This window comes from Oncorhynchus keta, chromosome 24, assembly GCF_023373465.1.
Source record: "Oncorhynchus keta strain PuntledgeMale-10-30-2019 chromosome 24, Oket_V2, whole genome shotgun sequence".
NCBI classification, from domain to species: domain Eukaryota; kingdom Metazoa; phylum Chordata; class Actinopteri; order Salmoniformes; family Salmonidae; genus Oncorhynchus; species Oncorhynchus keta.
Window position 1 is genome coordinate 26,456,637 of NC_068444.1, and position 27,933 is coordinate 26,484,569.

The window sequence follows — 27,933 nt, forward strand, 5'->3', positions numbered from 1 at the left end:
TATTTTCGGTCATAAGAGACGGCAGCAGCAACTTTAGGTACAAAATAAGTTTCAAACAATGCAAAAAAAAAAAAAAAATAGCACAGTTGATTAGTAACCTGTAAAACGGCAGCCATCCCCTCTGGCGCCATTATGAGTTAAGTACTTCTCTGATGAGGAGACGATACTTCTCAAGTACTGGGGAAATGCTTTCTTGCCACACATTTTTTGGTGGCTGTTTAACATTCTAATGTTCAAAATTCTTACACACATTTCATCCGCCATGTGTTTTAATCTGTGGGGTGTCTGTGAATGGATTGGTGCTTTTAATTTACAGGATATCTTTTCATCTTTTTTTTAGTTTTTTTGTAATTCACAGTATCGCATCCCTCTCTGTGTTTCTATCCAGTTTCCAGCACGTGACCCTCCCCCAAACACACCATGGATTACAATTTCCCCCTGCAGAACGACTCCCATTCATAAATCAACGTCTCTCACCTGCTGTATACATCAGCACTGGGATTTCTGACAACAGAGCTCTGCACTCTTGACAAAAAAACGAAGCAAAAGAATTTCCGCCACGGCTGGTGTTTTCGCATACATTGTTCTTGACGTACCTCAGGGGTATGTTTCAGAACTGTTTTTTTTTCAAAGTGCTCCATTGAAAACCATTAATGTGTGGATGTTATCCTTTCATTCAAATGTGCTCGGTCAGCTGAAAATGACTGTATGTGGTTGGCAGCTAAGAACCAGAACGAACACCTGTGTTGTAAGGGCCTCTTGAACCATTCCAGTAGATATACATGTCTGCAGAAGGTTTCTCTGTCTGGATTGTAACAAATCAATGACTCTAAGGACTATTGCCTCTTAGGCCATCACCCATCAAAATAGTTAAATGGTGTTTTGATTGCGATGCACTTCTCCTTTCCTCCTTTTGGCTCAGCGGTACCTGTTACTCTCAGAGTAAATTGCATGTCACTTTGCTGAGGATAAAAAGACTGTGGTTCTCTTACTCTCCAGCTGATTGTGTGTATATTTGTTATTTGTTTAAGTGAATGAAAGGCCACATATTCAGCATGTGAAACAGGGGTGTAGCAAAGCAAAGCCCACTTACTTCCTACCATCCTGTATGGTCCAGTCCAGAGCAACATGTTCACGTGATTGGGTGATGAGACACACACACACACACACACACACACACACACACACACACACACACACACACACACACACACACACACACACACACACACACACACACACACACACACACACACACACACACACACACACACACACACACACACACAGCCAGGGAGTCATCATGGGAACGGTGGGATTAAGACGTGGGCCGATCAAAACAAACACAGGCTGGGCATGGAGCGTCGCCAGGGGAACTGAAACAGACCACATGTACCTAACACTTACAGTGCCTATAGAATGTCGACACCTCTTGAACCCTTTTAACATTTTAATGATATAATACCAGAAGTTGAGTAATTGTTGAAACAATAAAGCAGAATCACATGAAGACCTTGGATTTGTCTGGCAGAGTGCCTGTGCGCTCCAAAAATAACAAGCTGGGTTTTCTACATGAGATGGAAAAATCTATTCAAATAAAATAATTCTACACTAGCGAGCATAAGCTGAAGCCGCTGGTTGCAGGTTGCATGTTGCTTAGAGCCATACAGAGCTAGAGTGTTTTTAGTCAATGACAGTGTGTGAGAAAAAAGATGGGGTAGTTTAGTGGTTGGGCTAGACTGTATTCACTCCCATGTACACACTAACACTTATCAATTGTTAAGACGTTGAATATCTTCCAGGTTGTTGTCAGTGTTACACTACCTCTACGTAAATTATTTCCCTAAGCCAAGGACACTAAATCCATTAAACTCTAGTGCAAACCACAGGCTCCCTCTACTGTCAGAATAATAGAATATGGAAAACCCACAGAATGAGCAGGATTTCTTCACATAACAAGAGTCAGTGCCAAACCAAAAACATCCTCTGGTTGTTGGATCACTAAAAGTGAGAGACAAGTGAAATACATAATATATAGTACAGTAAAACACACCAACAAGCTAATGTACACAGTGTTGTTTCAATTCCTCTCCCAAGACATGTAATGCAGCATTTTTATCTGAGTTTGTCATTTTGATTGCTTGGTAGATTTACAGGTTAATAATTGCGTGGGTTCTAAGCTGACATATGGAATTGTTTTAATATGGACATACCATGAATGATTTAGCTATTTGATTTAGAATTTTAGGACCCCTTTAGGTATAAAAGAAAAATACAATACAAATGTTTGATACAATATTGAGTTTGGCCTTTTGAATAACACACTCATAAATGGCAAAAAGTGTCTGCCCTATATCTTGAAGATACAAGAAAGCTCAGGAATTATATATATAGATATTTGTTACACATATTTAACCCCTTTTTTAGGTAGCACAAAACTGCCTCCATACTTCCATTTATTTTTTAACCGGTACAGGTTACCTTCAGACGAGTCTCGTGACACTTGTGGGGGTCACATTGATTTGTAGCCCAAACTGTTCGGACGCTACAAACACAAGTTGGCATATCAACGGTACCAACTTCAGATGAGTCCTGTGGGGCATGTGGGGGTCGTAGAGCAAAACGAAGACCACCATCCTGTTCGTGAGACTCTAGTCTTTTTTTTGTAACACAGGCTTCTCTCTTTTCACTTTGTCATTACAGGCCAGTAATATGGAGTGAATGTAATGTTACCGGCAATGACTGGGGAGTTTGTTAGGATCTAAAGAAATATGAAAGGAGCAAAGACCATGTAAAAAGTTAGAGGAAAACTCACCTCAGTCTTCAGAAACCTAACCCTGGGATAGGGTTTTATACATTTGTTTATGCCAAAGACACACCAGAATGGCTTTTCAAGAGGTTTTGAATGTTCCTGAGGGGTCTAGTCTCAGTCCTGACTTAAATCTGTTTGTTTTTTGAAAGACAATGTATGAATATTGCTGTCCATCAATGATTGCCAACCAAATGTTGACAAAACAATGGATATATGTTGTGCAAAGTTGGTAGAATCTTATTCCAAATTATTCACAGCTGTAATGGCTGCCAAAGGTGCTTCCACCAAGTATTAACTCAGGGGGTAGAGGGTGGAGACTTATCCACCATTTCACTACACCCGCAATAACATCTGCTAAATATGTGTATGTGACCAATTTGAAATATGATATTTCAGAATATTCCATTCTTAATTTGTAAAATGTTCTATAACTTTCTTTTACTTTGAAATGGAGAGTAGGTTGTGTAGGTAATAAATATAATTGAATACCTTTTTAGATTTTAAAGCAGCAAAATGTGAAAAAATAAAAGCTTATGGGTATGTCGACTCTCTATAGGCCCTGTAAGTGTGAAGTAAATGTGGTCTGTTTTAGTACCCCTGGCGACGCTCCAGACGGATTTACCAGCAAGTGTACTCGAAGCATGTGGGGACCAACTGGCAAGTGTCTTCACTGACATTTTCAACCTCTCCCCGACCGAGTCTGTGATACCACCATAGTCCCTGTGCCCAAGGAAGAGAAGATAACCTGCCTTAATGATTACCTTTCCCACCTGGACAAAAGGAACACCTATGTGAGAATGTTGTTCATTGTCTACAGCTCAGCGTTCAACACCATAGTGCTCACAAAGCTCATCACTAAACTAAGTACCCTGGGACTAAACACCTCCCTCTGCAACTGGATCCTGGACTTCCTGATGGGCCACCCCCAGGTGGTAAAGGTAGGCAACAGCTGATCCTCAACACTGAGGCCTCTCAAGGGTGCGTGCTTAGTTACCTCCTGTACTCCCTGTTCACCCACGACTGTGTGGCCAAACACGATTCCAACACCATCAGTAAGTTTGCTGACGACACAACAGTGGTAGGCCTGATTACAGACAACAATGAGACAGCCTATAGGGAGGAGGTTGGAGACCTGGCAGTGTGGGGCCAGGACAACAACCTCTCCCTCAATGTCAGCAAGACAAAGGAGCTGATCGTGGACTACAGGAAAAGGCGGGCCGAACAGGCCCACATTAACATCGACGTGGCTGTAGTGGAGCGAGTCGAGAGTTTAAAGTTCCTTGGTGTCCACATCACCAACAAACTATCATGGACCAAACACACCAAGACAGTCGTGAAGAGGGCACGACAACACCTTTTCCCTCTCAGGAGACTGAAAGGATTTGGCATGGGTCCCCAGATCCTCAAACAGTTCTACAGCTGCACCATCGAGAGGATCCTGACCGGTTGCATCACCGCCTGGTATGGCAACTGCTCGGTATCTGACCATAACGTGCTACAGAAGGTAGTGCGTACAGCCCAGTACATCACTGGGGCCAAGCTTCCAGCCATCCAGGACCTATATACTAGGCGGTGTCAGAGGAAAGCCCCAAAAATTGTCAGACTCCAGTCACCCAAGTCGTAGTCTGTTCTCTCTGCTACAGCACGGCAAGTGGTACCGGAGCACCAAGTCCAGGACCAAAAGGCTCCTTAACAGCTTCGTGGTGGCAGGTAGCCTAGTGGTTAGAGCGTTTGGCCAGTAACCGAAAGGTTGCTGGATAGAATCCCCAAACCGACAAGGTAAAAATCTGTCATTCTGCCTCTGAGCAAGGCAGTTAATCCACTGTTCCCCCGGCGCCGAAGACATGGATGTCGATTATGGCAGTTTTTTTAAAACTTTAGTTTATTTGGTAAATATTTTCTTAACTATTTAACTCTTTCTTGAACTGCAATGTTGGTTAAGGGCTTCTATTTCACTGTAAGGTCTACTACACCTGTTGTATTCGGAGCATGTGAGCTTTGCTTTGCTACACCAGTTTCACATGCAGAACATATGTCCACCTCAGGCAACAGAGGAGAGGTTACATAGTAGACCCAAATCAACAAGCCTAATATGACAAGAAACTGAACTGCTTACATCTGTCATCCAATCACAGTGGAAGGAAAAACATTTGTTTGTCACCGAAACGGTACGGATGATGCAAACAGACACATTGACGGTACCGGCTTCAGATGACTCCCGTGGGGCAAAACGGAGACAACCATCGGGTTTGTGATAGGTTATGTCAAACAATGCGGACGCGGCTAGAGACATTTTCGCGAGAGGACCGATTTTCAGTATGTTTCATGGTCTGACAAACACTGCTGTAGCTCGGCTCCCTTCCACCGCAGATGCGGAGGGCAGTCATAAGCAGAGATATCTCTATCTTAAACTGATGGATTGTGATGGTGTTTCTTTGTATTATGTTACTTAAATTGACGCACCGGTGCAACAATAAACTCTTAAGAGGTTTGTACAGGTGACGTTCAAATGACAGTCATGACAGATCCTGGAAACCATATTCCTTTCCTTTCATTATTCTAGTCTCTCATTATTCATAGGTAGACGTTTGACGTGGCAAGGAGGTGGCTTTCATTTCACTAGAACAGAAACAGAAACAGAAACTTAGACACGGGACATCAAACCTGTGTTCTAGGAAGCCATCACATTAAGGTTATTCCCTACTCTGGTTATTAAACGGCTCTGAACTTGTCAATCAAGTCCAGCAAAAGCAGTCAAAAATGTATGCTAATTATAGTCCAGGCGAAGAAGTTAAATGTAGGATGATGGCCAGGATGATGAACTCGAACGATTCAGGATTGGAACGAGGATATGGAAACGACTACCAGATCACAAAGCGTACATACTTCCAACAGCCAGATTCCTATACTGACTCAGTGAGCACAGAGAGAACCCCACATGTGAGAAACAGGTGAGTCAACAAGGACAATTATTGGGTTGTCATTCTGTTGTTGACCAAGATTATACTTTTGAATGTATAACTGAAGGAGAATACTGATCTGATTTTATAATATTATTAAAAAAGACTAAAACATAATTCCATTATCATGCTCCAACAGGAAGTGGAATGGGGGTTCCAAGACGTTCCAGAAAGGACCTTATTCTCGTAAGACAACATTTAAAATCTATTACCAAATCAATGAGAAAACTAACCCCAGGTACACTGTTTATTTGTTTTGTAAAGGATGCAACAGCAAATCCACTACAATCTAGAAGATTTATCTGAAAACCGACCATGATATAGATGATGCAGTGCCTTCAGAAAGTGTTCACACCCATCGACTTTCTCAAACTTTTGTTGTGTTACAGCCTGGATATAAAATTAATTAAATTCAGATTTTTTTGTCACTGACCTACAAACAGTACCTCATAATGTCAAATTGGTAGTATGTTTTTAGAAAATGTTACAAATGAATTAAAAATGAAAAGCTGAAATGTCTTGAGTCAATAGGTATTGTAAAAACTATTGGTTGCTAAATCCGGAGAAATGACGGACCATGTAAAAATCAGACTAAAAGGACCACGTAAAAACGGTTGGCTGGTGGTATGCTCTCACCAGTCTGAGTGGTCGGCTGTGAATGCCCTCACCCGCTATATACTTACTTATAACTGATTGGTTCTAATTGGTTCAGTCTTCACTCACACACACACACACACACACACACGTAGACACAGCTGTTTCCATTTGAAGATGTTTATAGGATTTTGGTCATCCGAATGACTTGGAATCTTATTGTTGTGGTTCTATAAAACAAACATATGCACACATGTAAACAGTATTAGTTCAAAGTTATGACTATGCAATTTACATATCTGCACATGAATAAACAGCAAATTGCATAACACTTGTCTATAAAGGGCTATAAATAATAATTCCCTGTCTTAGGTCAGTTAGGATCATCACTTTATTTTAATAATGTGAAATGTCAGAATAATAGTAGAATTGATTTATTTAAACTTTTATTTATTTTATCACATTCCCAGTGGGTCAGAAGTTTTACATACACTCAATTAGTATTTGGTAGCATTGCCTTTAAATTGTTTAACTTGGGTCAAAGTTTGTAGGCCTCCTTGCTCGCACACGCTTTTTAAAATCTGTCCACACATTTTCTATAGGGTTGAGGTCAGGGCTTTGTGATGGCCACTCCAATACCTTGACTTTGTTGTCCTTAAGCCATTTTGCCACAACTTTGGAAGTATGCTTGGGGTCATTGTCCATTTGGAAGACCCATTTGCGACCAAGCTTTTACTTCCTGACTGATGTCTTGAGATGTTGCTTCAATATATCCACATAATATTCCTCCCTCATGATGCCATCTATTTTGTGAAGTGCGTCAGTCATTTTATCATCAGTTTCTCTCAGCCAATCATCAGTGGTTTGTGTAAGTGCTCTGCTTGTTGATTGTCCTTCCCCATAACCGTGCTAAAAGTCTGTTTGTTTACTGTGAAATAGCATTGTATCTGGTCAAACCCGATCCAGCAGGTTTGCAAGCAGAGTAAAACAAAATTAAAACTGATGTATCTTTCAGGACCTATTCAGGCCGTCGGTAGATCCACCCAATACAAACATTAAAGTGTTGTGTACTCACTCCTGCCTGCTATATTGAACTATTTGCCGAAAACAATTAACCGATTCTCGGAAGACATTCGCTCTGCTAATCGTCAGCAGGAGGAAAACAATTCACTTTTTGTCCTGAATACAAAGTATTTTGTTTGGGGTAAATGCAATACAACACATTACTGAGTTCCAATCCTCATATTTTCAAGCTTAGTGGTGGCTACATCATGTTATGGGTATGCTTGTAATCGTTAAGGACTGGTGAGTTTTTCAGAATAAAAAAAGAAACGTAATGGAGCTAAGCACAGGCAAAATCCTATTGGAAAACCTGGTTCAGTCTGCTTTCCACAAGACACTGCAAGATTAATTCACCTTTCAGCAGGATAATAACCTAACATGAATGGCCAAATAAACACGAGTTCCTTACCAAGAAGACAGCAAATGTTCCTGAAGGGAGCTTGAATATTTATCTAATCAAGATATGTTGGTGTTATATTTTTCATGATTTATTTGACAAATGTTAGACTTTCTCTTCCACTTTGACATTACAGAGTTATTTAACTAGGCAAGTCAGTTAGAACAAATTCTTAATTACAATGACAACTTAGGAACAGTGGGTTAACTGCCTTGTTCAGGGGCAGAACCAGATTTTTACCTTGTCAGCTCAGGGATTCAATCTAGCAACCTTTCAGTTACTGGCCCAACGCTCTAACCACTAAGGTACCTGACGCCCCAGGTAGCTTAGAATTGTTTTAGCTTAAATCTTATACTTATTTTTTATTTTTTATAAATAAATCCATTTTAATCCCAATTTGTAACATCAAGGGGTGTAAATACTTTCTGAAAGCAATGTATTTCAAGAACTGCACCATAAGCAGGTTTGATATGGTAAAGTGTACCTAAAATGCAGGAAGTAATGGTACAAGAGTGGGGTTGGGAATTATGCTAACCTGAGATTTCAATGTACCTGAAAAACACCTTTAATGCAGGGAGGAATGGTTCCAGGAGTGCTTCATTAGAAGACACCATACAAAGAGGAAAAGAAAGGAATACATCTGCTCTGCATGACACAAGTTGCAGAACTACACAAGGTGAGAGAGTAAATATACAGTACAGTTCAAACGTTAAGTTAATAGTTAAGACATCAAAACTATGAAATAACACATATGGAATCATGTAGTAACCAAAAAAGTGTTAAACAAATCAAAATTGATTTAATATTTGAGATTCTTCAAAGTAGCCACCCTTTGCCTTGATGACAGCTTTGCACGCTCTTGGCATTCTCTCAACCAGCTTCATGAGTTAATCACCTGGAATGCATTTCATTTTACAGTTGTGCCTTGTTAAAAGTTCATTTGTGGAACTAATTTCCTTCTTAATGCATTTGAGACAGTCAATTGTGTTGGGACAAGGAAGGGGTGGTATACAGAAGATAGCCCTATTTGGTAAAAGACCATATTATGGCAAGAACAGCTCAAATAAGCAAAGAGAAACCACAGTCCATCATTTTAAGACATGAAGGTAAGTCAGATTGCAGCCCAAATAAATGTTTCAGAGTTCAAGTAACAGACACATCTCAACATCAACTGTTCAGAGGAGACAGCATGAATCAGGCTTTCATGATCGAATTGCTGCAAAGAAACCACTACTAAAGGATGCCAATAAGAAGAAAAGACTTGCTTGTACCAAGAAACACAGGCAATGGACATTAGACCGGTGAAAATCTGTCCTTTAGTCTGATGAGTCCAAATTTGAGATTTTTGGTTCCAACCGTCGTGTCTTTGTGAGACAGAGTAGGTGAATGGATGATCTCCGCATGTGTGGTTCCCACAGTGAAGCATGGAGAAGGAGGTGTGATGGTGTGGGGATGCTTTGCTGGTGATACTGTCAAGGATGTATTTAGAATTCAAGACACACTTAACCAGCATGGCTACCACAGCATTTTGCAGTGATACACCATCCCATCTGGTTTGCCCTTAGTGGGACTAACATTTGTTTTTCACCACGACAATGGCCCAACACACCTCCAGGTTGTGTAAGGGCTATTTGACCAAGATGGAGAGTGATGGAGTGCTGCATCAGATGACCTAGCCTCTACAATCACCCGACCTCAACCCAATTGAGATGGTTTGGGATGAGTTGGACCACAGAGGGAAGGAAAAACATCCAACAGGTGCTCAGCATATGTGGGAGCTCCTTCAAGACTGTTGTAAAAGCATTCCGGGTGAAGCTGGTTGAGAGAATGCCAAGAGTGCAAAGCTGTCATCAAGGCAAAGGGTGGTTACTTTGAAGAATCTCAAATATAAAATATATTTTATTTGTTTAACACTTTTTTGGTTGCTACATGATTCCATATGTGTTATTTCATAGTTTTGATGTCTTAACTATTATTTTTCAATGTAGAAAATAGAAGGAAAAAAAATTGAATGAGTAGGTGTGTCCAAACATTTGACTGGTACTGTACATTGTTGAAACACTTTATAATGTAGCTTCCACAATATCATACAAAATAATTATATTCATTTGACATAGGTGACACTTCAACAGCACACAAAATCCCAAGCTGTTTGTTAAAGATGATTGTGATTGACCTTCAACCATTGTCCATTGTTGAAGACAAAGGTATCTGCGCTGTTATGAGGGCCATTGAGCCCACACCGGAAATTTCACGAGTGACATCCAAAGACCTACGCTTACAACTTCTTCAAATGTATAAAGAGACTAAAGAGATGGTGAAAAAAGAATTGGCTTCATCAGATGACATTTCGTTGACAGAATTGTGGGTTTCAAGAGCTGAAGTATCTTTTGTGACGGTGACCTGTCACTATCTAGGCAAAGACTGGCATCTGAAGTCCCATGTGTTGGAAACTTTGATGAACATACTGATGAACATACTCCAAAAAACATAGTGGACCAGTTGCTGAAGATCGCAAAAGCACGGGGCATTAAAGACAAAAGTCCATACCGTTGTCATGGAAGGAGGAACAACCATGAAGGACGAAGTCTCAAAAGCTGGATGGACACACATCTCTTGTCTTGCTTATACTTTGGACTTGGTGTTCAAGGACGTCCTAGAAAAATATCCTGGACTTAAAACTCTGCTGAAAAAGTACCAGAATGTTGTGAGGTTCTTCCACTGTGACATCAAGGCAGAACAAAAACTCAAGGAGTACCAACTGAAGCTAAAGTTGCCTGAAAGTGTACTGATCCAGTCTGTTGGTAACGGTTGGCTCTCTTCACTCAGCATGCTGGAGCGATTTGTAGAACAGCACCAGGCCATTGCAGCTGTGCTCCTTCAGAGGCTTGAGTACAACCTATGGCTTGCAGACGAAGAAATAAAGACAATCAACGATGTCATAGCCGCACTTCAGCCTTTCAAAAAGGCAACAAAAGAAATGCCAAGAGCGAGATATGAATCCATATCTTTTATCATTCCACTTATGAACCGATGTCAGAGAGACATCGAAAAGTTGGCACAAAACGGTAACGAGGTAGCATTCGGTCTGGCCAAAATGTGTGAATGGCATTTTTGCAATGTCAAGCTCAACCGCTGGCTTACAGTTAGCACAGTCCTGGACCCAAGATTCAAGAAGCTCCTACTCTCTGATGATAACAAAGTCCAGTTGTCCAGAAGACAAATCCTCAAAGCAATGGATGACATCAGCACAAGCGCAGTGTCTGCTCCAGTTGGTTCTGGCAAACAATCACACTTTGATTGTGACTTTATGAGGTATGTCAAAGAGAGACCCATCACAATGTTTCAGAGCCCCCTGAAATGGTGGAGGGTCAACAAAGACTGAGTGGATCTAAAAAGGATTGCACATAAATACCTTGGCGTTGTTTGCACAGCAATACCACTGGAGAGAGTTTTCACCAAAGAAGAGAGCGATGTCTTCTGTAACAGGCGAAGCTGTTTAGAAACGGAAAATGTCAATATGGTACTATTTCTAAACAGCAACTGTTCTACAACAATGTAGCAACCCACTGGGGGAAAAAACTAGTTGAATCAACGTTGTCTCCATGTCATTTCAATCTACGTGATGACGTTGAATCAAAGCGGAAAACTGATTGGATTTGCAAAATGTAATAGACGTGACATTTTATATATTTTTTTCACCCAATTTTTAACCTTAATCCAATGGCATGGTGAATGTGTTTGTTGATTTCACTTTAGTTGACAACTCAACCAAATGTAAATCAAAACAAGACTTTGAATTGACGTCTGTGCCCACTTGGAACACACCAATGACAAAAGTACTCTTTCAATTATAAAGCAACCTGAGATTATATATATATAAAATACTGTAACAATATGTGATGATCATGTGTTTATATAAACTACAAAGTAAACATAACTGTCAATTACCTAACACAGAATTATATTTAAAACATTACAACGTAAACATTAGAACCTGATCAACCTTTAATCGAGAGAAGAAAACGATAACACTGAAAACACAGATTACGCCTGGCACCTGGTGGAAAAGATAACACTTTATGCCACCTGGTGGAAAAGATAACACTTTATGCCACCTGGTGGAAAAGATAACACTTTATGCCACCTGGTGGAAAAGATAACACTTTATGCCCCCTGGTGGAAAAGATAACACTTTATGCCACCTGGTGGAAAAGATAACACTTTATGCCACCTGGTGGAAAAGATAACACTTTATGCCACCTGGTGGAAAAGACAACACTTTATGCCACCTGGTGGAAAAGATAACACTTTATGCCCCCTGGTGGAAAAGATAACACTTTATGCCACCTGGTGGAAAAGATAACACTTTATGCCACCTGGTGGAAAAGATAACACTTTATGCCCCTGGTGGAAAAGATAACACTTTATGCCACCTGGTGGAAAAGATAACACTTTATGCCCCTGGTGGAAAAGATAACACTTTATGCCACCTGGTGGAAAAGATAACACTTTATGCCACCTGGTGGAAAAGATAACACTTTATGCCACCTGGTGGAAAAGACAACACTTTATGCCACCTGGTGGAAAAGATAACACTTTATGCCACCTGGTGGAAAAGATAACACTTTATGCCACCTGGTGGAAAAGATAACACTTTATGCCACCTGGTGGAAAAGATAACACTTTATGCCCCCTGGTGGAAAAGATAACACTTTATGCCACCTGGTGGAAATGATAACACTTTATGCCACCTGGTGGAAAAGACAACACTTTATGCCACCTGGTGGAAAAGACAACACTTTATGCCACCTGGTGGAAAAGATAACACTTTATGCCACCTGGTGGAAAAGATAACACTTTATGCCACCTGGTGGAAAAGACAACACTTTATGCCACCTGGTGGAAAAGATAACACTTTATGCCACCTGGTGGAAAAGATAACACTTTATGCCACCTGGTGGAAAAGACAACACTTTATGCCACCTGGTGGAAAAGATAACACTTTATGCCACCTGGTGGAAAAGATAACACTTTATGCCACCTGGTGGAAAAGATAACACTTTATGCCACCTGGTGGAAAAGATAACACTTTATGCCACCTGGTGGAAAAGATAACACTTTATGCCACCTGGTGGAAAAGATAACACTTTATGCCACCTGGTGGAAAAGATAACACTTTATGCCCCCTGGTGGAAAAGATAACACTTTATGCCACCTGGTGGAAAAGATAACACTTTATGCCACCTGGTGGAAAAGATAACACTTTATGCCCCCTGGTGGAAAAGATAACACTTTATGCCACCTGGTGGAAAAGATAACACTTTATGCCCCCTGGTGGAAAAGATAACACTTTATGCCACCTGGTGGAAAAGATAACACTTTATGCCACCTGGTGGAAAAGATAACACTTTATGCCACCTGGTGGAAAAGATAACACTTTATGCCACCTGGTGGAAAAGATAACACTTTATGCCACCCTGTTGGAAAAGATAACACTTTATGCCACCTGGTGGAAAATATAACACTTTATGCCACCCTGTTGGAAAAGATAACACTTTATGCCACCTGGTGGAAAAGATAACACTTTATGCCCCCTGGTGGAAAAGATAACACTTTATGCCACCTGGTGGAAAAGATAACACTTTATGCCACCTGGTGGAAAAGATAACACTTTATGCCCCCTGGTGGAAAAGATAACACTTTATGCCACCTGGTGGAAAAGATAACACTTTATGCCACCTGGTGGAAAAGATAACACTTTATGCCACCTGGTGGAAAAGATAACACTTTATGCCACCTGGTGGAAAAGATAACACTTTATGCCCCCTGGTGGAAAAGATAACACTTTATGCCCCCTGGTGGAAAAGATAACACTTTATGCCACCTGGTGGAAAAGATAACACTTTATGCCCCCTGGTGGAAAAGATAACACTTTATGCCACCTGGTGGAAAATATAACACTTTATGCCCCCTGGTGGAAAAGATAACACTTTATGCCACCTGGTGGAAAAGATAACACTTTATGCCACCTGGTGGAAAAGATAACACTTTATGCCACCTGGTGGAAAAGATAACACTTTATGCCACCTGGTGGAAAAGATAACACTTTATGCCCCCTGGTGGAAAAGATAACACTTTATGCCACCTGGTGGAAAAGATAACACTTTATGCCACCTGGTGGAAAAGATAACACTTTATGCCCCCTGGTGGAAAAGATAACACTTTATGCCCCCTGGTGGAAAAGATAACACTTTATGCCACCTGGTGGAAAAGATAACACTTTATGCCCCCTGGTGGAAAAGATAACACTTTATGCCACCTGGTGGAAAAGATAACACTTTATGCCACCTGGTGGAAAAGATAACACTTTATGCCCCCTGGTGGAAAAGATAACACTTTATGCCACCTGGTGGAAAAGATAACACTTTATGCCACCTGGTGGAAAAGATAACACTTTATGCCACCTGGTGGAAAAGATAACACTTTATGCCACCTGGTGGAAAAGATAACACTTTATGCCCCTGGTGGAAAAGATAACACTTTATGCCCCCTGGTGGAAAAGATAACACTTTATGCCACCTGGTGGAAAAGATAACACTTTATGCCCCTGGTGGAAAAGATAACACTTTATGGCACCTGGTGGAAAATATAACACTTTATGCCCCCTGGTGGAAAAGATAACACTTTATGCCCCCTGGTGGAAAAGATAACACTTTATGCCCCCTGGTGGAAAATATAACACTTTATGCCACCTGGTGGAAAAGATAACACTTTATGCCACCTGGTGGAAAAGATAACACTTTATGCCACCTAGTGGAAAAGATAACACTTTATGCCACCTGGTGGAAAAGATAACACTTTATGCCACCTGGTGGAAAAGATAACACTTTATGCCACCTGGTGGAAAAGATAACACTTTATGCTCCCTGGTGGAAAAGATAACACTTTATGCCACCTGGTGGAAAAGACAACACTTTATGCCACCTGGTGGAAAAGATAACACTTTATGCCACCTGGTGGAAAATATAACACTTTATGCCCCCTGGTGGAAAAGATAACACTTTATGCCACCTGGTGGAAAATATAACACTTTTTCATGTGCAACAGGCAAGATACATTCTCTTTCATTATGATACTAGATGAGAACAAAATGACACACAAGATAACTTCACCAATTTTTCGGGTTTGGGGGGATAAGATGAGAGTCACAAGAGGTAGATGTTTAATGCAGCTCTTTTCAGTTTTACCTTGAGCTTCCTGCATTGAAAATCTGATTGTTACCTTTGGGTTGAGTAAATCTTGACTCAAAATAATGTCACATAGTCATATTGTATAGTCATATTGTTTGTACCAAGAATAAATATGAAGTGATGTTTGTTTACATTTATCAAATATTCTGTCTGCTAAGCTATATAAAAACGTGTACATTTTTACATTTTCATCAATAAATGTACATGTTACATTTATCTCAATGCATTCCTCTGTCTTTATTCCAGTATAGGACAGTTGAAAGGACTGTTTTAACTTATTTAACTAAATGCCAACTATCGGCTGAATATCCACAATATGCAAGTCTTGTCAACCAGTAGAAGAAATACATTTTGTACATGACAAAATGGTTGATGTTCTCTATGCTTTTGAGGGACGTAAAGACAAACATCATAAAGAAATAGAGTTTGATAGATTTGTTTATAGATAAGAGTCATTTGTTACATCTACTACAGTAAGCTAGTGTATGTCCGGCTTGACCTCAGTGGCACCAACCTTTGAGTGATCAGTGTTGTAGATCCTGTGTATCATCTGCCATTTTGGGCTGAAGATTGAAAAAAGAAAAACAGAGCAATCAAACAAGTAAGTAAACAGGAATAAAAGCAATTTTGGGTTGTTAGGTTCTAAATAAACGGACGACTAGGAAAAGCTCGAACCAAGTTTATTCACCCACTGAGTCAAACAGCTGCAAAGACAAAGACATGTTTCCACAAGTACATACATTTCTACCCTCTACTGAGCAGAGTCAAATCCTTGCACATCGAGACAGCCAATACATCTCTGTTGCTAGGCAGGAACTTAAGTGATGTGTGTAATAAACTGTTCCTTCTCCCATCATGTGACCTGACCTCACCTCAGCCCACATTCCTCATTAATCCACAGCTAATCACCCTTATCAGTGACCGCAGCCATGTAATTGCCTTTTCCCTTAACTATCCAGGCCCATGGCTCTATTCCAACCTCCATTGACCCCACCATATACATATCACTATTTCAAATTATAGCCCAACAGGGTCTTAAAGTTGACTAGTTAAAAATGCACATCATCTCATGAGAAGAAGTGGCATCTTACTGGCTGAAACTGCAGTCTGCTCCATATGGATAGAGGCCAATCAGGTGCTTGGGACACATCATCAACCCTGGGATATGGGGACGTCGACACTTAGGGCCTATATAGAGCATGAGCACGTCTCAGAGGAAGCATTTCACAAAACGAAAGCCATTGGACATGTACAGTAACTCTGTGCCAGCATCTACTTCACTACTGTGTTATGAAGAACAATTGAATGTTTCCCTTCTACAAACATCCTATTCAACTTTAGTCCAGTCCCACTGAAAGCTTCATCCTCCAGCAGGCAAAGTGATGCTTCCATTCTCACCACTGATGCAAAATCCCCTGTTGTAGAATGGTCAGACTTGAAGTCTTCTGGGGGGTGTTCCAATGAACAGGGTACTCCAGGGGGTACTCCCAGTCATTGTAGTCCACTGATTGATTGGACAAAGACAAAACAGATGACTACTTTCACTAGTCAACGTCCATACTCTAATTGGCCCACACTGTAATGGAAAACTATAATTTATTTTGGTAATTTGGGGTATTATGTAAACACATTACCTAGGAGCCAACCTAAAAGCACCGATCCCTGGTAATTACTGTAAAATACTGTGAAATACAAACCCCATCTCCCCTCAATGAATTTCATTCATCTATTCATGCAATGCAAATACAGCAGCCTAAACTATTTTTTTACAGTACAATAAAGTTAATTTTACAGTATTGTATTATGTCATTACACAGTTACTTGCTTTGAGATTGTATTAGGATTACAGTAGCTGTAATGAAATATCAGATACAGTCAATTACTTGCCAATGAGCTGCCTGTAAATTACTGACAATTTCAGGGCAAACCCTTTACAGTGTATGATTCTATTCAATGTGACCCCTATCACGCCTCATAGTTATACCATACCGTGATATCTCATTCCAGAGGGGGGTAGAAACCTAGTGGAAAAAGGATCATAGTTGCACTTGTTGGACACCCTTGAATCTCTCCTGTGCCCATGGAGGAACCCGCATGTGTAGCCATTCCTGCACTGTCTGCATATCCAGAACCTGCACACATGGTTGGGTAGGTTACTTTCTAAATGTAATCTGTTACAGTTACTAGTTACCTTTCACAAATTGTAATCAGTAATGTAACTTTTGGATTACCCAAACTCAGTAACGGAATCTGATTACATTCCATTACTTTTAGATGGTGTAATATTCATATGTGTAAACATACTGAATTGTTATTGGATGCATTTTACCGCCATATCAAACTGTGCTATGATTGGTTAAGACCACCCAAATGGTTAGGTCACAGGCAGTTTGATACGTGAACATGCCAGTTATAGCTAGCTAATAAAGAGCTACGTTAAGAAATATCCTGTAGTACTGCATTTTATTATTTTGTACAGTGTGCAAAACAAGACAGATGACTTCTCCCTTAAGAGGCATTAGAAGAAGACAAAAAATGTATGTTACCAATTGAAAGACATTTGCAGGATAAATCAATGTTAAAGTTTACATAGCTGGTCATATATGGATGTTAAAATGTAGTTTATGGGTTGGTTATGTAGGCTTCTTCTAACCCATCGCTTTCTACTACATATAATAATATGATTAAATTATATCTTTACATTAAAAACCAAAGTCTATCAGAATTCCAGTCATTACAATAAATGCTATACCCCTTGATCTTCAAGAATATGACATGGAATATGGAAGTATAGATTAGCCAAATTGTTTTACCTGGGCATAACCCCCAAAATAAGGACTTATTAGCCAGACCTACTCTGTTGTTTATGATTTTGTTGTCATAGAGGACTGAATGGCATGCTTTGCCAAGAGTGTGCAAAGCTTTCATTAAGGCAAAAGGGGGCTACTTTGAAGAATATAAAATATTAAATATATTCAGCTAGCTGCATTAGGTATTGCAGTGCATCTCCTCCTCATGGACTGCACCAGATTTGCCAGTTCTTGCTGTGAGATGTTACCCCACTCTTCCACCAAGGCACTTGCAAGTTCCAGGACATTTCTGGGGGGGAATGGCCCAAGCCCTCAACCTCCGATCCAAGGTCCCAGACGGACTCAATGGGATTGAGATCCAGGCTCTTCGCCGGCCATGGCAGAACACTGACATTCCTGTCTTGCAGGAAATCACGCACAGAACGAGCAGTATGGCTGGTGGCATTGTCATAATGGAGTGTCATGTCAGGATGAGCTTGCAGGAAGGGAACCACATGAGGGAGGAGGATGTCTTCCCTGTAACGCACAGCGTTAAGATTGCCTGCAATGACAACAAGCTCAGTCCGATGATGCTGTGACACACCGCCCCAGACCATGACGGACCCCCCACCACCAAATCGATTTCAAAGTAATCGTCGAAGTAGTCATCTAGTTTTTCAAAAGTATCGGTAATCTGATTACAGTATTTTTGCTGGTAATGTAATGTTACCGTTTTTTTGTAATCCTTTATAATATGTTACTCCCCAACCCTGCCTGTCCCTCCTATCTGTCACCGTGGCAGCTTGGAGAAGAGGAATATGAAATAAGGGAAATTAGGCATTTTACTAAATCAATTAATACAGTCATCGTTTATATATGATTTAATAGGCTACCGTAATGCTTTTAGGCTTCAAGTGTTTCATCATTCGAGTATTTCAAGTGTAGCTTTTTTCGATATCAGTTACGTAACGTTTGCCTAGGCTTGCCTACTCAACAAGCAGACATCACAGTGAGCCAGTTGAAACATCATTTAACTCTTCATTGTCTTTCAAATTGTGTAGCCTAAGCATATGTTTAATTTCAATAACATCATTTATGGCGTTCTTACTTATCATTTCGAAGATTCAACACAACGAACAGTTTTAGCTTCTTCGTTCAATACAACCTAGTGAAAGGTACATCGAATCGATGCACCGAATGTCTGAATGCCGTGAGTGTTGTATCAGTGTACTCAATGTCACACTCTACTTGTCGCTAGGTAGCAGTAGATACTAATACCAGCAGCGCCGACTCGGAGACTCATGCACAGATAACAGGGCCGGCGTCAGAACAAAATAGTTGGATGGCCCTTTGGGGGCACGTTTTTTTCACAGGACCTCCTATGTGTGCACGCGCTTGAGTGTTACGTTAAATATCATAGGCAGCTTTTGGAGTTTCTTGTTTGGGGAAGTTTACAATTTATCCTACGATCTGGGTGAAAGTTATGGTTGTTGTTATAAGTGCATTTTCGTGGAACATTTTCATTTCAATAATAACATTTTCATATCTCAAAATCACTGTCACGTGGTTAATCATACAAATCTGAAGTCAAATGTGAAAAAAACAACTACGGCTAGAACACCAGCCTCTGTCATATGGACACTGATACACTGTGGTCCATTTAAGTGATAATGCCCGAGAAGCCGGTGTTTGGAGGATATTTTGGCAGGGTGTTGTTAGGCCTGAGACCGGCTTCGAGGGCATTATCACTTTTAGACAAGGGGTTACCAACATATTCAAATAATGATTGACATATTTTCATTAAAAACGTTATTTGGATTAATTTATTCATACCATTTATCCTTCCACAATATATAGTCCCGACACACATCTAGTTTTTCCTAGCCACCGTGCTTTTACACCTGCATTGTTTGCTGTTTGGGGTTTTAGGCTGGGTTTCTGTACAGCACTTTGAGATATCAGCTGATGTACGAAGGGCTATATAAATAAATTTGATTTGATTTGATGATCTACGGTTGCTAGAGACGCGACCCAGTCGTTCAGTCCTTTTGTTCTGTATCTAATGACGCGACCCAGACGTTCAGTCTTTTTGTTCTGTATCTAATGACGCGACCCAGTCGTTCAGTCTTTTTGTCTGTATCGATGGACGCGACCCAGACATTCAGTCCTTTTGTTCTGTATCTAATGACGCGACCCAGTCGTTCAGTCCTTTTGTTCTGTATCTAATGACGCGACCCAGTCGTTCAGTCTTTTTGTTCTGTATCTAATGACGCGACCCAGTCGTTCAGTCTTTTTGTTCTGTATCTAATGACGCGACCCAGTCGTTCAGTCTTTTTGTTCTGTATCTAATGAAGCGACCCAGTCGTTCAGTCTTTTTGTTCTGTATCTAATGACGCGACCCAGTCGTTCAGTGCTTTTGTTCTGTATCTAATGACGCGACCCAGTCGTTCAGTCCTTTTGTTCTGTATCTAATGACGCGACCCAGTCGTTCAGTCTTTTTGTTCTGTATCTAATGACGCGACCCAGTCGTTCAGTCCTTTTGTTCTGTATCTAATGACGCGACCCAGACGTTCAGTCCTTTTGTTCTGTATCTAATGACGCGACCCAGTCGTTCAGTCCTTTTGTTCTGTATCTAATGACGCGACCCAGACGTTCAGTCCTTTTGTTCTGCATCTATGGACGCGACCCAGTCGTTCAGTCCTTTTGTTCTGTATCTAATGACGCGACCCAGTCGTTCAGTCTTTTTGTCTGTATCGATGGACGCGACCCAGTCGTTCAGTCTTTTTGTCTGTATCGATGGAGTTCAGTCTTTTTGTTCTGTATCTATGGACGCGACCCAGTCGTTCAGTCCTTTTGTTCTGTATCTAATGACGCGACCCAGTCGTTCAGTCCTTTTGTTCTGTATCTAATGACGCGACCCAGTCGTTCAGTCCTTTTGTTCTGCATCTATGGACGCGACCCAGTCGTTCAGTCCTTTTGTTCTGTATCTAATGACGCGACCCAGTCGTTCAGTCCTTTTGTTCTGTATCTAATGACGCGACCCAGTCGTTCAGTCCTTTTGTTCTGTATCTATTGACGCGACCCAGACGTTCAGTCCTTTTGTTCTGCATCTATGGACGCGACCCAGTCGTTCAGTCTTTTTGTTCTGTATCTATGGACCCGACCCAGACGTTCAGTCCTTTTGTTCTGTATCTATGGACGCGACCCAGTCGTTCAGTCTTTTTGTTCTGTATCTAATGACGCGACCCAGTCGTTCAGTCTTTTGTCTGTATCTAATGACGCGACCCAGACGTTCAGTCCTTTTGTTCTGTATCTAATGACGCGACCCAGTCGTTCAGTCCTTTTGTTCTGTATCTAATGACGCGACCCAGTCGTTCAGTCCTTTTGTTCTGCATCTATGGACGCGACCCAGTCGTTCAGTCTTTTGTCTGTATCTAATGACGCGACCCAGTCGTTCAGTCTTTTGTCTGTATCTAATGACGCGACCCAGACGTTCAGTCCTTTTGTTCTGTATCTAATGACGCGACCCAGTCGTTCAGTCTTTTTGTTCTGTATCTATGGACGCGACCCAGTCGTTCAGTCTTTTTGTTCTGTATCTATGGACGCGACCCAGTCGTTCAGTCTTTTTGTTCTGTATCTATGGACGCGACCCAGTCGTTCAGTCTTTTTGTTCTGTATCTAATGACGCGACCCAGTCGTTCAGTCTTTTTGTTCTGTATCTAATGACGCGACCCAGACGTTCAGTCTTTTTGTTCTGTATCTAATGACGCGACCCAGTCGTTCAGTCTTTTTGTTCTGTATCTAATGACGCGACCCAGTCGTTCAGTCCTTTTGTTCTGTATCTAATGACGCGACCCAGTTGTTCAGTCTTTTTGTCTGTATCGATGGACGCGACCCAGTCGTTCAGTCTTTTTGTTCTGTATCTAATGACGCGACCCAGTCGTTCAGTCTTTTTGTTCTGTATCTAATGACGCGACCCAGACGTTCAGTCCTTTTGTTCTGTATCTAATGACGCGACCCAGTCGTTCAGTCTTTTTGTTCTGTATCTAATGACGCGACCCAGTCGTTCAGTCTTTTTGTTCTGTATCTATGGACGCGACCCAGTCGTTCAGTCTTTTTGTTCTGTATCTATGGACGCGACCCAGTCGTTCAGTCTTTTTGTTCTGTATCTATGGACGCGACCCAGTCGTTCAGTCTTTTTGTTCTGTATCTATGGACGCGACCCAGACGTTCAGTCTTTTTGTTCTGTATCTATGGACGCGACCCAGTCGTTCAGTCTTTTTGTTCTGTATCTAATGACGCGACCCAGTCGTTCAGTCTTTTTGTTCTGTATCTAATGACGCGACCCAGTCGTTCAGTCTTTTTGTTCTGTATCTAATGACGCGACCCAGTCGTTCAGTCCTTTTGTTCTGTATCTAATGACGCGACCCAGTCGTTCAGTCTTTTTGTTCTGTATCTAATGACGCGACCCAGACGTTCAGTCCTTTTGTTCTGTATCTAATGACGCGACCCAGTCGTTCAGTCTTTTTGTCTGTATCTATGGACGCGACCCAGTCGTTCAGTCTTTTTGTTCTGTATCTATGGACGCGACCCAGTCGTTCAGTCTTTTTGTTCTGTATCTAATGACGCGACCCAGTCGTTCAGTCTTTTTGTTCTGTATCTATGGACGCGACCCAGTCGTTCAGTCTTTTTGTTCTGTATCTATGGACGCGACCCAGTCGTTCAGTCTTTTTGTTCTGTATCTATGGACGCGACCCAGTCGTTCAGTCTTTTTGTTCTGTATCTATGGACGCGACCCAGTCGTTCAGTCTTTTTGTCTGTATCGATGGACGCGACCCAGTCGTTCAGTCTTTTTGTCTGTATCTATGGATGCGACCCAGTCGTTCAGTCTTTTTGTTCTGTATCTATGGATGCGACCCAGTCGTTCAGTCTTTTTGTTCTGTATCTATGGATGCGACCCAGTCGCTCAGTCTTTTCGTTCTGTATCTATGGATGCAACCCAGTCATTTGTTCTAAATGTTCCATTACCATACTGGCAACGTTCTTATCCCTTGCTTGCTAGCTCGCCAACTACAGCTAACTTACAGTCATGTCAAAAAGTGCAGCCAGAATAACAGCAAAGTAGCCGCTTGTGCATTTGTTTAAGTTGTTTTCTAGTGACATTTATTTGGATACATCGATAACAATTAGCTAAATACATTTTATTGATTGATTGATTGAGTGATAGAACTCAGAGCAATGCAGCAGTAGGCCTATAACTTCCATCTTCAACTAAGTAAAATACATAAGCCTAAAGCCGACAGAAAAAAACGTACAAAATATCCTGATCAAAATTCTGGTTCTTTCAAACACATTCAACTCTCGACTCCGCCTGTCTGCCTCCCTTTCTATCTGTCTTGACTTGAGCTATTGCAAGTAAACTTGCAACATTGTATAAACTAGACTATTCGGGGCCCTCAGAGTTTCCCATGCCAGTGATCTCGGGACAGACAGGTGTTTTTTTTATGACGTCTCCACTGGATATATGGGATCATCATCTTTCACACCGAGGCTTGGTGATTAACGAGGCCGGGAGTGTTGGAAATATTTTTCAAGTACTGAGGAACTATCATTTGCAATGGATGTTTAAAAAACAGACTTCATTTACATTGTGTGAGGTAAAGAAAAAAATACAGATTTCTGGTGGACGTGGTGAGTTAAGACAATAAGATATCAGGCATCGCCAAATGGGCACTTTCCTACGTTTGCATGCAGCAGGCCAGGTAGGGCTACTTCTAAGTGTGCTTAGGCACGCTCGCTCCCTCTGCGTTATCAGGTCAGAGAACCCAGACACATGATCATTGCTCACCGAGGACTCCAAACAAAAGACAATGAAAGATTGACAAAGCTCTTAACGGTTGTGAGCTCTGCAAACAATGTTTCCACTCCGAGAATGAGAACAGTAAATGACTGGAGCCTAATTAATATATGCATTAACAGAAATGTATGTAACCAAATGAAAAGTGATGAGCGATACATCTTTTACATCAAAGGGCAACAATTCACACAATGAAATGAATGGGAAAGAATTGGCAGGAGACAGCTGAGCGCATTCTGGACAGCAGAGTGCATGCATTCTGGAGAAGACGCCCAGTGGCAAGATTTCATTCAGGGTAGGTGGGGCTCTGTTTTTGAGCCCCTACTGTGCCTGTTTTGTATGTTATTTTAGCATTAATACGTGTCACATATCAGTTTGCAAACACTGTTAAAAAAAATTTAGTTAATAAAGCCGCATACAAACATAGGTCTCTTTTTTGCTTTCTTGAGTAAGGCAGCTCCAAAATGCAGGAGTTTCTTGCCTAGCTCAGTGCTTTCTGTGGTGGTGGGGCAGCCAGTAGAATATATGGAGCATAGGGGTTGGTAATGTCCTCTAGTTGTGCCATGAATGCCTCAGTGTTCTGTCACTCATGGGGACACTACGTCACTGCAAAATCTACGGGGAGAGCTCGGAAATTCAAGCCCGTTGGGTGCTGCCACAGAGTTACATTAGAAGTGCCCATGCAAGAAGGCTCAAGGACATTGGCCACAGATAAAATGACGTCAAATCACGTTATATCTACAGTAGCTTGGATTGGACTGATCATGTCAACATCATACTTTCAAAATCTTAGCTAGCAAGCTAGCAGTTATCATCATGAACCAAGTCGACAATCAACAGGCAAATACGTTTCAATCCTTGTCATATGAAGAACAATTATGAAGAGAAGTTATAGATAAAAGGTATTGGTGCTCATCGGCTATTGGACATAAACATTACACAACATGTTGGAAATTGCTATTTTAACAATTAATGGTTTGGAAGGAATCGGTGGCTAACTGCAAGCATTGCAAAGCAATCACTAGCCTGCTATTCAGTGGAGTGGATGTGTGGTCCAAGTCTGGGTTTAAGGGTCTCTTCTCCTAGCTTAAAAGGATAAACATTCAACATTGGCCATGCTGTCAATCAAGCATGAATTCTCCTGCTTTAAAAACAACTGGAAATTCAGAACTGAGAAATCTTAGACTCCAGTGAGTTAAAGACAACTGGGAACTCGAGCTCCAACTGGCAAAATATGTTTTGAACGGTCATCCAGCTCAGAATTCCAAGTTGAGAACTCTGGCTTTTTCAAGAGCTCCGACCTGAAGATCACTAACGTCATGATTCGATCTTGTTCCCAGTTGTTCCCAGTTGTCTTGAAAGCACAATAAATCCAGAGAATGCCAAACTTTGATGACAAAATTTGCCCACCAAGGACTGCCTCGCCACCTTCCTGTTCAAGTGAGCACAACACAGCAAGGTGAGTCCAAAAATGTCTTGTATGCTGCTGCATAAATTATGTAATATGCCATGGAGATATGTATACTGTTGCTAAGAAAGTAATACTAAGTGTATGTTGTATAGTAAGCGGTTAATAGCCCATGTTCCTCACCATAATAATTTGGTCCCTCTTCCCCCGCATAATTTACATTTACATTACATTTAAGTCATTTAGCAGACGCTCTTATCCAGAGTGACTTACAAATTGGTGCATTCACCTTATGACATCCAGTGGAACAGCCACTTTACAATAGTGCATCTAAATCTTTTAAGGGGGGTGAGAAGGATTACTTTATCCTATCCTAGGTATTCCTTAAAGAGGTGGGGTTTCAGGTGTCTCCGGAAGGTGGTGATTGACTCCGCTGTCCTGGCGTCGTGAGGGAGTGTGTTCCACCATTGGGGAGCCAGAGCAGCGAACAGTTTTGACTGGGCTGAGCGGGAACTGTACTTCCTCAGTGGTAGGGAGACGAGCAGGCCAGAGGTGGATGAACGCAGTGCCCTTGTTTGGGTGTAGGGCCTGATCAGAGCCTGGAGGTACTGAGGTGCCGTTCCCCTCACAGCTCCGTAGGCAAGCGCCATGGTCTTGTAGCGGATGCGAGCTTCAACTGGAAGCCAGTGGAGAGAGCGGAGGAGCGGGGTGACGTGAGAGAACTTGGGAAGGTTGAACACCAGACGGGCTGCGGCGTTCTGGATGAGTTGTAGGGGTTTAATGGCACAGGCAGAGAGCCCAGCCAACAGCGAGTTGCAGTAATCCAGACGGGAGATGACAAGTGCCTGGATTAGGACCTGCGCCGCTTCCTGTGTGAGGCAGGGTCGTACTCTGCGGATGTTGTAGAGCATGAACCTACAGGAACGGGCCACCGCCTTGATGTTAGTTGAGAACGACAGGGTGTTGTCCAGGATCACGCCAAGGTTCTTAGCGCTCTGGGAGGATGACACAATGGAGTTGTCAACCATGATGGCGAGATCATGGAACAGGCAGTCCTTCCCCGGGAGGAAGAGCAGCTCCGTCTTGCCGAGGTTCAGCTTGAGGTGGTCTGGAGAAGAGAGGAGGGGATAGGGTCAAGCGGGCAGGTTGTTGGGCGGCCGGCCGTCACAAGACGCGAGATTTCATCTGGAGAGAGAGGGGAGAAAGAGGTCAGAGCACAGGGTAGGGCAGTGTGAGCAGAACCAGCGGTGTCGTTTGACTTAGCAAACGAGGATCGGATGTCGTCGAATTTAGCCTACGCTTCTGACCTGGTGGTGCACGTGTAGCCTATAGCCTGTTTTAGAGAAATGTCATCATCGCATATTGTAAGAGCTTTCATTGTTTGCTTATATGCTCCCTTTATTCATCCTATGGTTCTGACTTGGTGTACAGGGAGAATACTGTAAGAATGGCACATGTTCTGCCTTCTGTCTCTGTACATTTCAAAGCTGCTGAACAAATAGTTATATTGACTACGTCCGTCGTCGCTCGCTCATTAATGTCTTAATCAAAATTATGGATAGCCTCTTATCCGCTCGTCGTCCCCTTATGCTATAGTTTGTACATCTCAATTGTCAGTACAAACCACATTTGGTTAAGCAATTCAGCCATATCAGCTATGTTTTTTTTAAAGGCAGTAAATGAGGCTGAATGAACTGTTTCGCTGCCATACAAGGCTCTGCTGATAGCCAGGTGTAACAGTGGTAATGTGTTGGGACTGCTGTTGGGACAGCTTTATGTAGGCCCTAACAGTTTGTGGGCACCATTTGTCACAAGGCCCTAACACTCTGTGGGCACCAATTGTCACCATTAGAGTCCAATTCATGTATTGTTTAGTGTTGTGTTGTGGTTTTGCTGGCATGCATCTAAAACATTATTTTTGAGTTTTCCCCACCAAGATTTACATGCTAAAATCGCCACTGGACACGCCATATCTACGCCACACACCCCTCCCCTTCTTGTTGCGCTGTGGGATTCCCAAATAGGCATAGGCCTAAGGCATCTATGATTTGTAACAATCCACAGGTATCTTTAAAAAAAATGAGCTAATGATCCTCTGTGGCTAAGTCATGCTCTCTGGTGAAGTTTGGGTGTTGGGGTAGCCTAGTGGTTAAAGCATTGGGTTAGTAACTGAAAGGTTGCAAGTTCAAATCTGTGAGCTGACAATGTATAAATCTGTCGGTCTGCCCCTGAACAAGGCAGTTGACTCACTGTTCCTAGTCTGTCATTGAAAATAAGAATTTGTTCTTAACTGACTTGCCTAGTTAAATAAAGGTTTAAAAAAAAGTATTGTGAATGTTTTTATTTAGACAGGAGTAATTCTATAATTTTGGCAAAACATCAATTTACTTTAGGGGAAGCCAGCATCCTAACAGTGCACTGTGCGCCCGCCAACTTTCCTTACCCATTCGCAAGAGGCTGAAACCAGAGATCTGTATATAATGACGAGATGGTTATGTCTTCGCCCTAACAATGAGGGTCGCTCCAAAGGCTGGAAGGCAGGCAGGCAATAATCTTAGGTCTGCATATTATGCCCATAGAAACGCATTGGGCTTATTCTGGACAGATTATGGAAAACGTGAGCCCTCTTGCATCACCTCTTTCTCTCTGCTGAAACTCATTTCAATTTCAATGTCAATTTAAGGGCTTTATTGGCATGGGAAACATATGTTTACATTGCCAAAGCAAGTGAAATAGATAGTAAACAAAAGTAAAATAAACAATAACAAAAATTAACAGCAAATATTACAATCACAAAAGTT

General features: G+C 41.7%; 1 protein-coding gene and 2 long non-coding RNA genes across 3 annotated transcripts; 1 reads left to right on the forward strand and 2 right to left on the reverse strand.

Annotated features, from left to right (window-relative positions):
• The first annotated feature begins 4,643 nt into the window (after positions 1-4,643).
• Positions 4,644-10,319, forward strand: si:ch211-152f22.4 (uncharacterized). The gene is made up of 4 exons (XM_052478019.1): positions 4,644-5,763; positions 5,912-5,958; positions 8,400-8,501; positions 9,943-10,319. Exons 1-4 carry the CDS (start codon positions 5,573-5,575, stop codon positions 10,317-10,319), a joined length of 717 nt encoding a protein of 238 aa, XP_052333979.1. The 5' UTR covers positions 4,644-5,572.
• A 2,007-nt stretch (positions 10,320-12,326) lies between these two features.
• Positions 12,327-14,345, reverse strand: LOC127911430 (uncharacterized). The gene is made up of 5 exons (XR_008078471.1): positions 14,148-14,345; positions 13,568-14,031; positions 13,394-13,509; positions 12,609-13,217; positions 12,327-12,347 (listed from the first exon to the last, which is right to left on the reverse strand). It is a non-coding gene; the product is annotated as an uncharacterized LOC127911430 (long non-coding RNA).
• A 3-nt stretch (positions 14,346-14,348) lies between these two features.
• On the reverse strand, positions 14,349-14,933 carry LOC127911431 (uncharacterized). Its single transcript, XR_008078472.1, has 3 exons — positions 14,842-14,933; positions 14,465-14,580; positions 14,349-14,407 (listed from the first exon to the last, which is right to left on the reverse strand). It is a non-coding gene; the product is annotated as an uncharacterized LOC127911431 (long non-coding RNA).
• Positions 14,934-27,933: the final 13,000 nt, after the last annotated feature.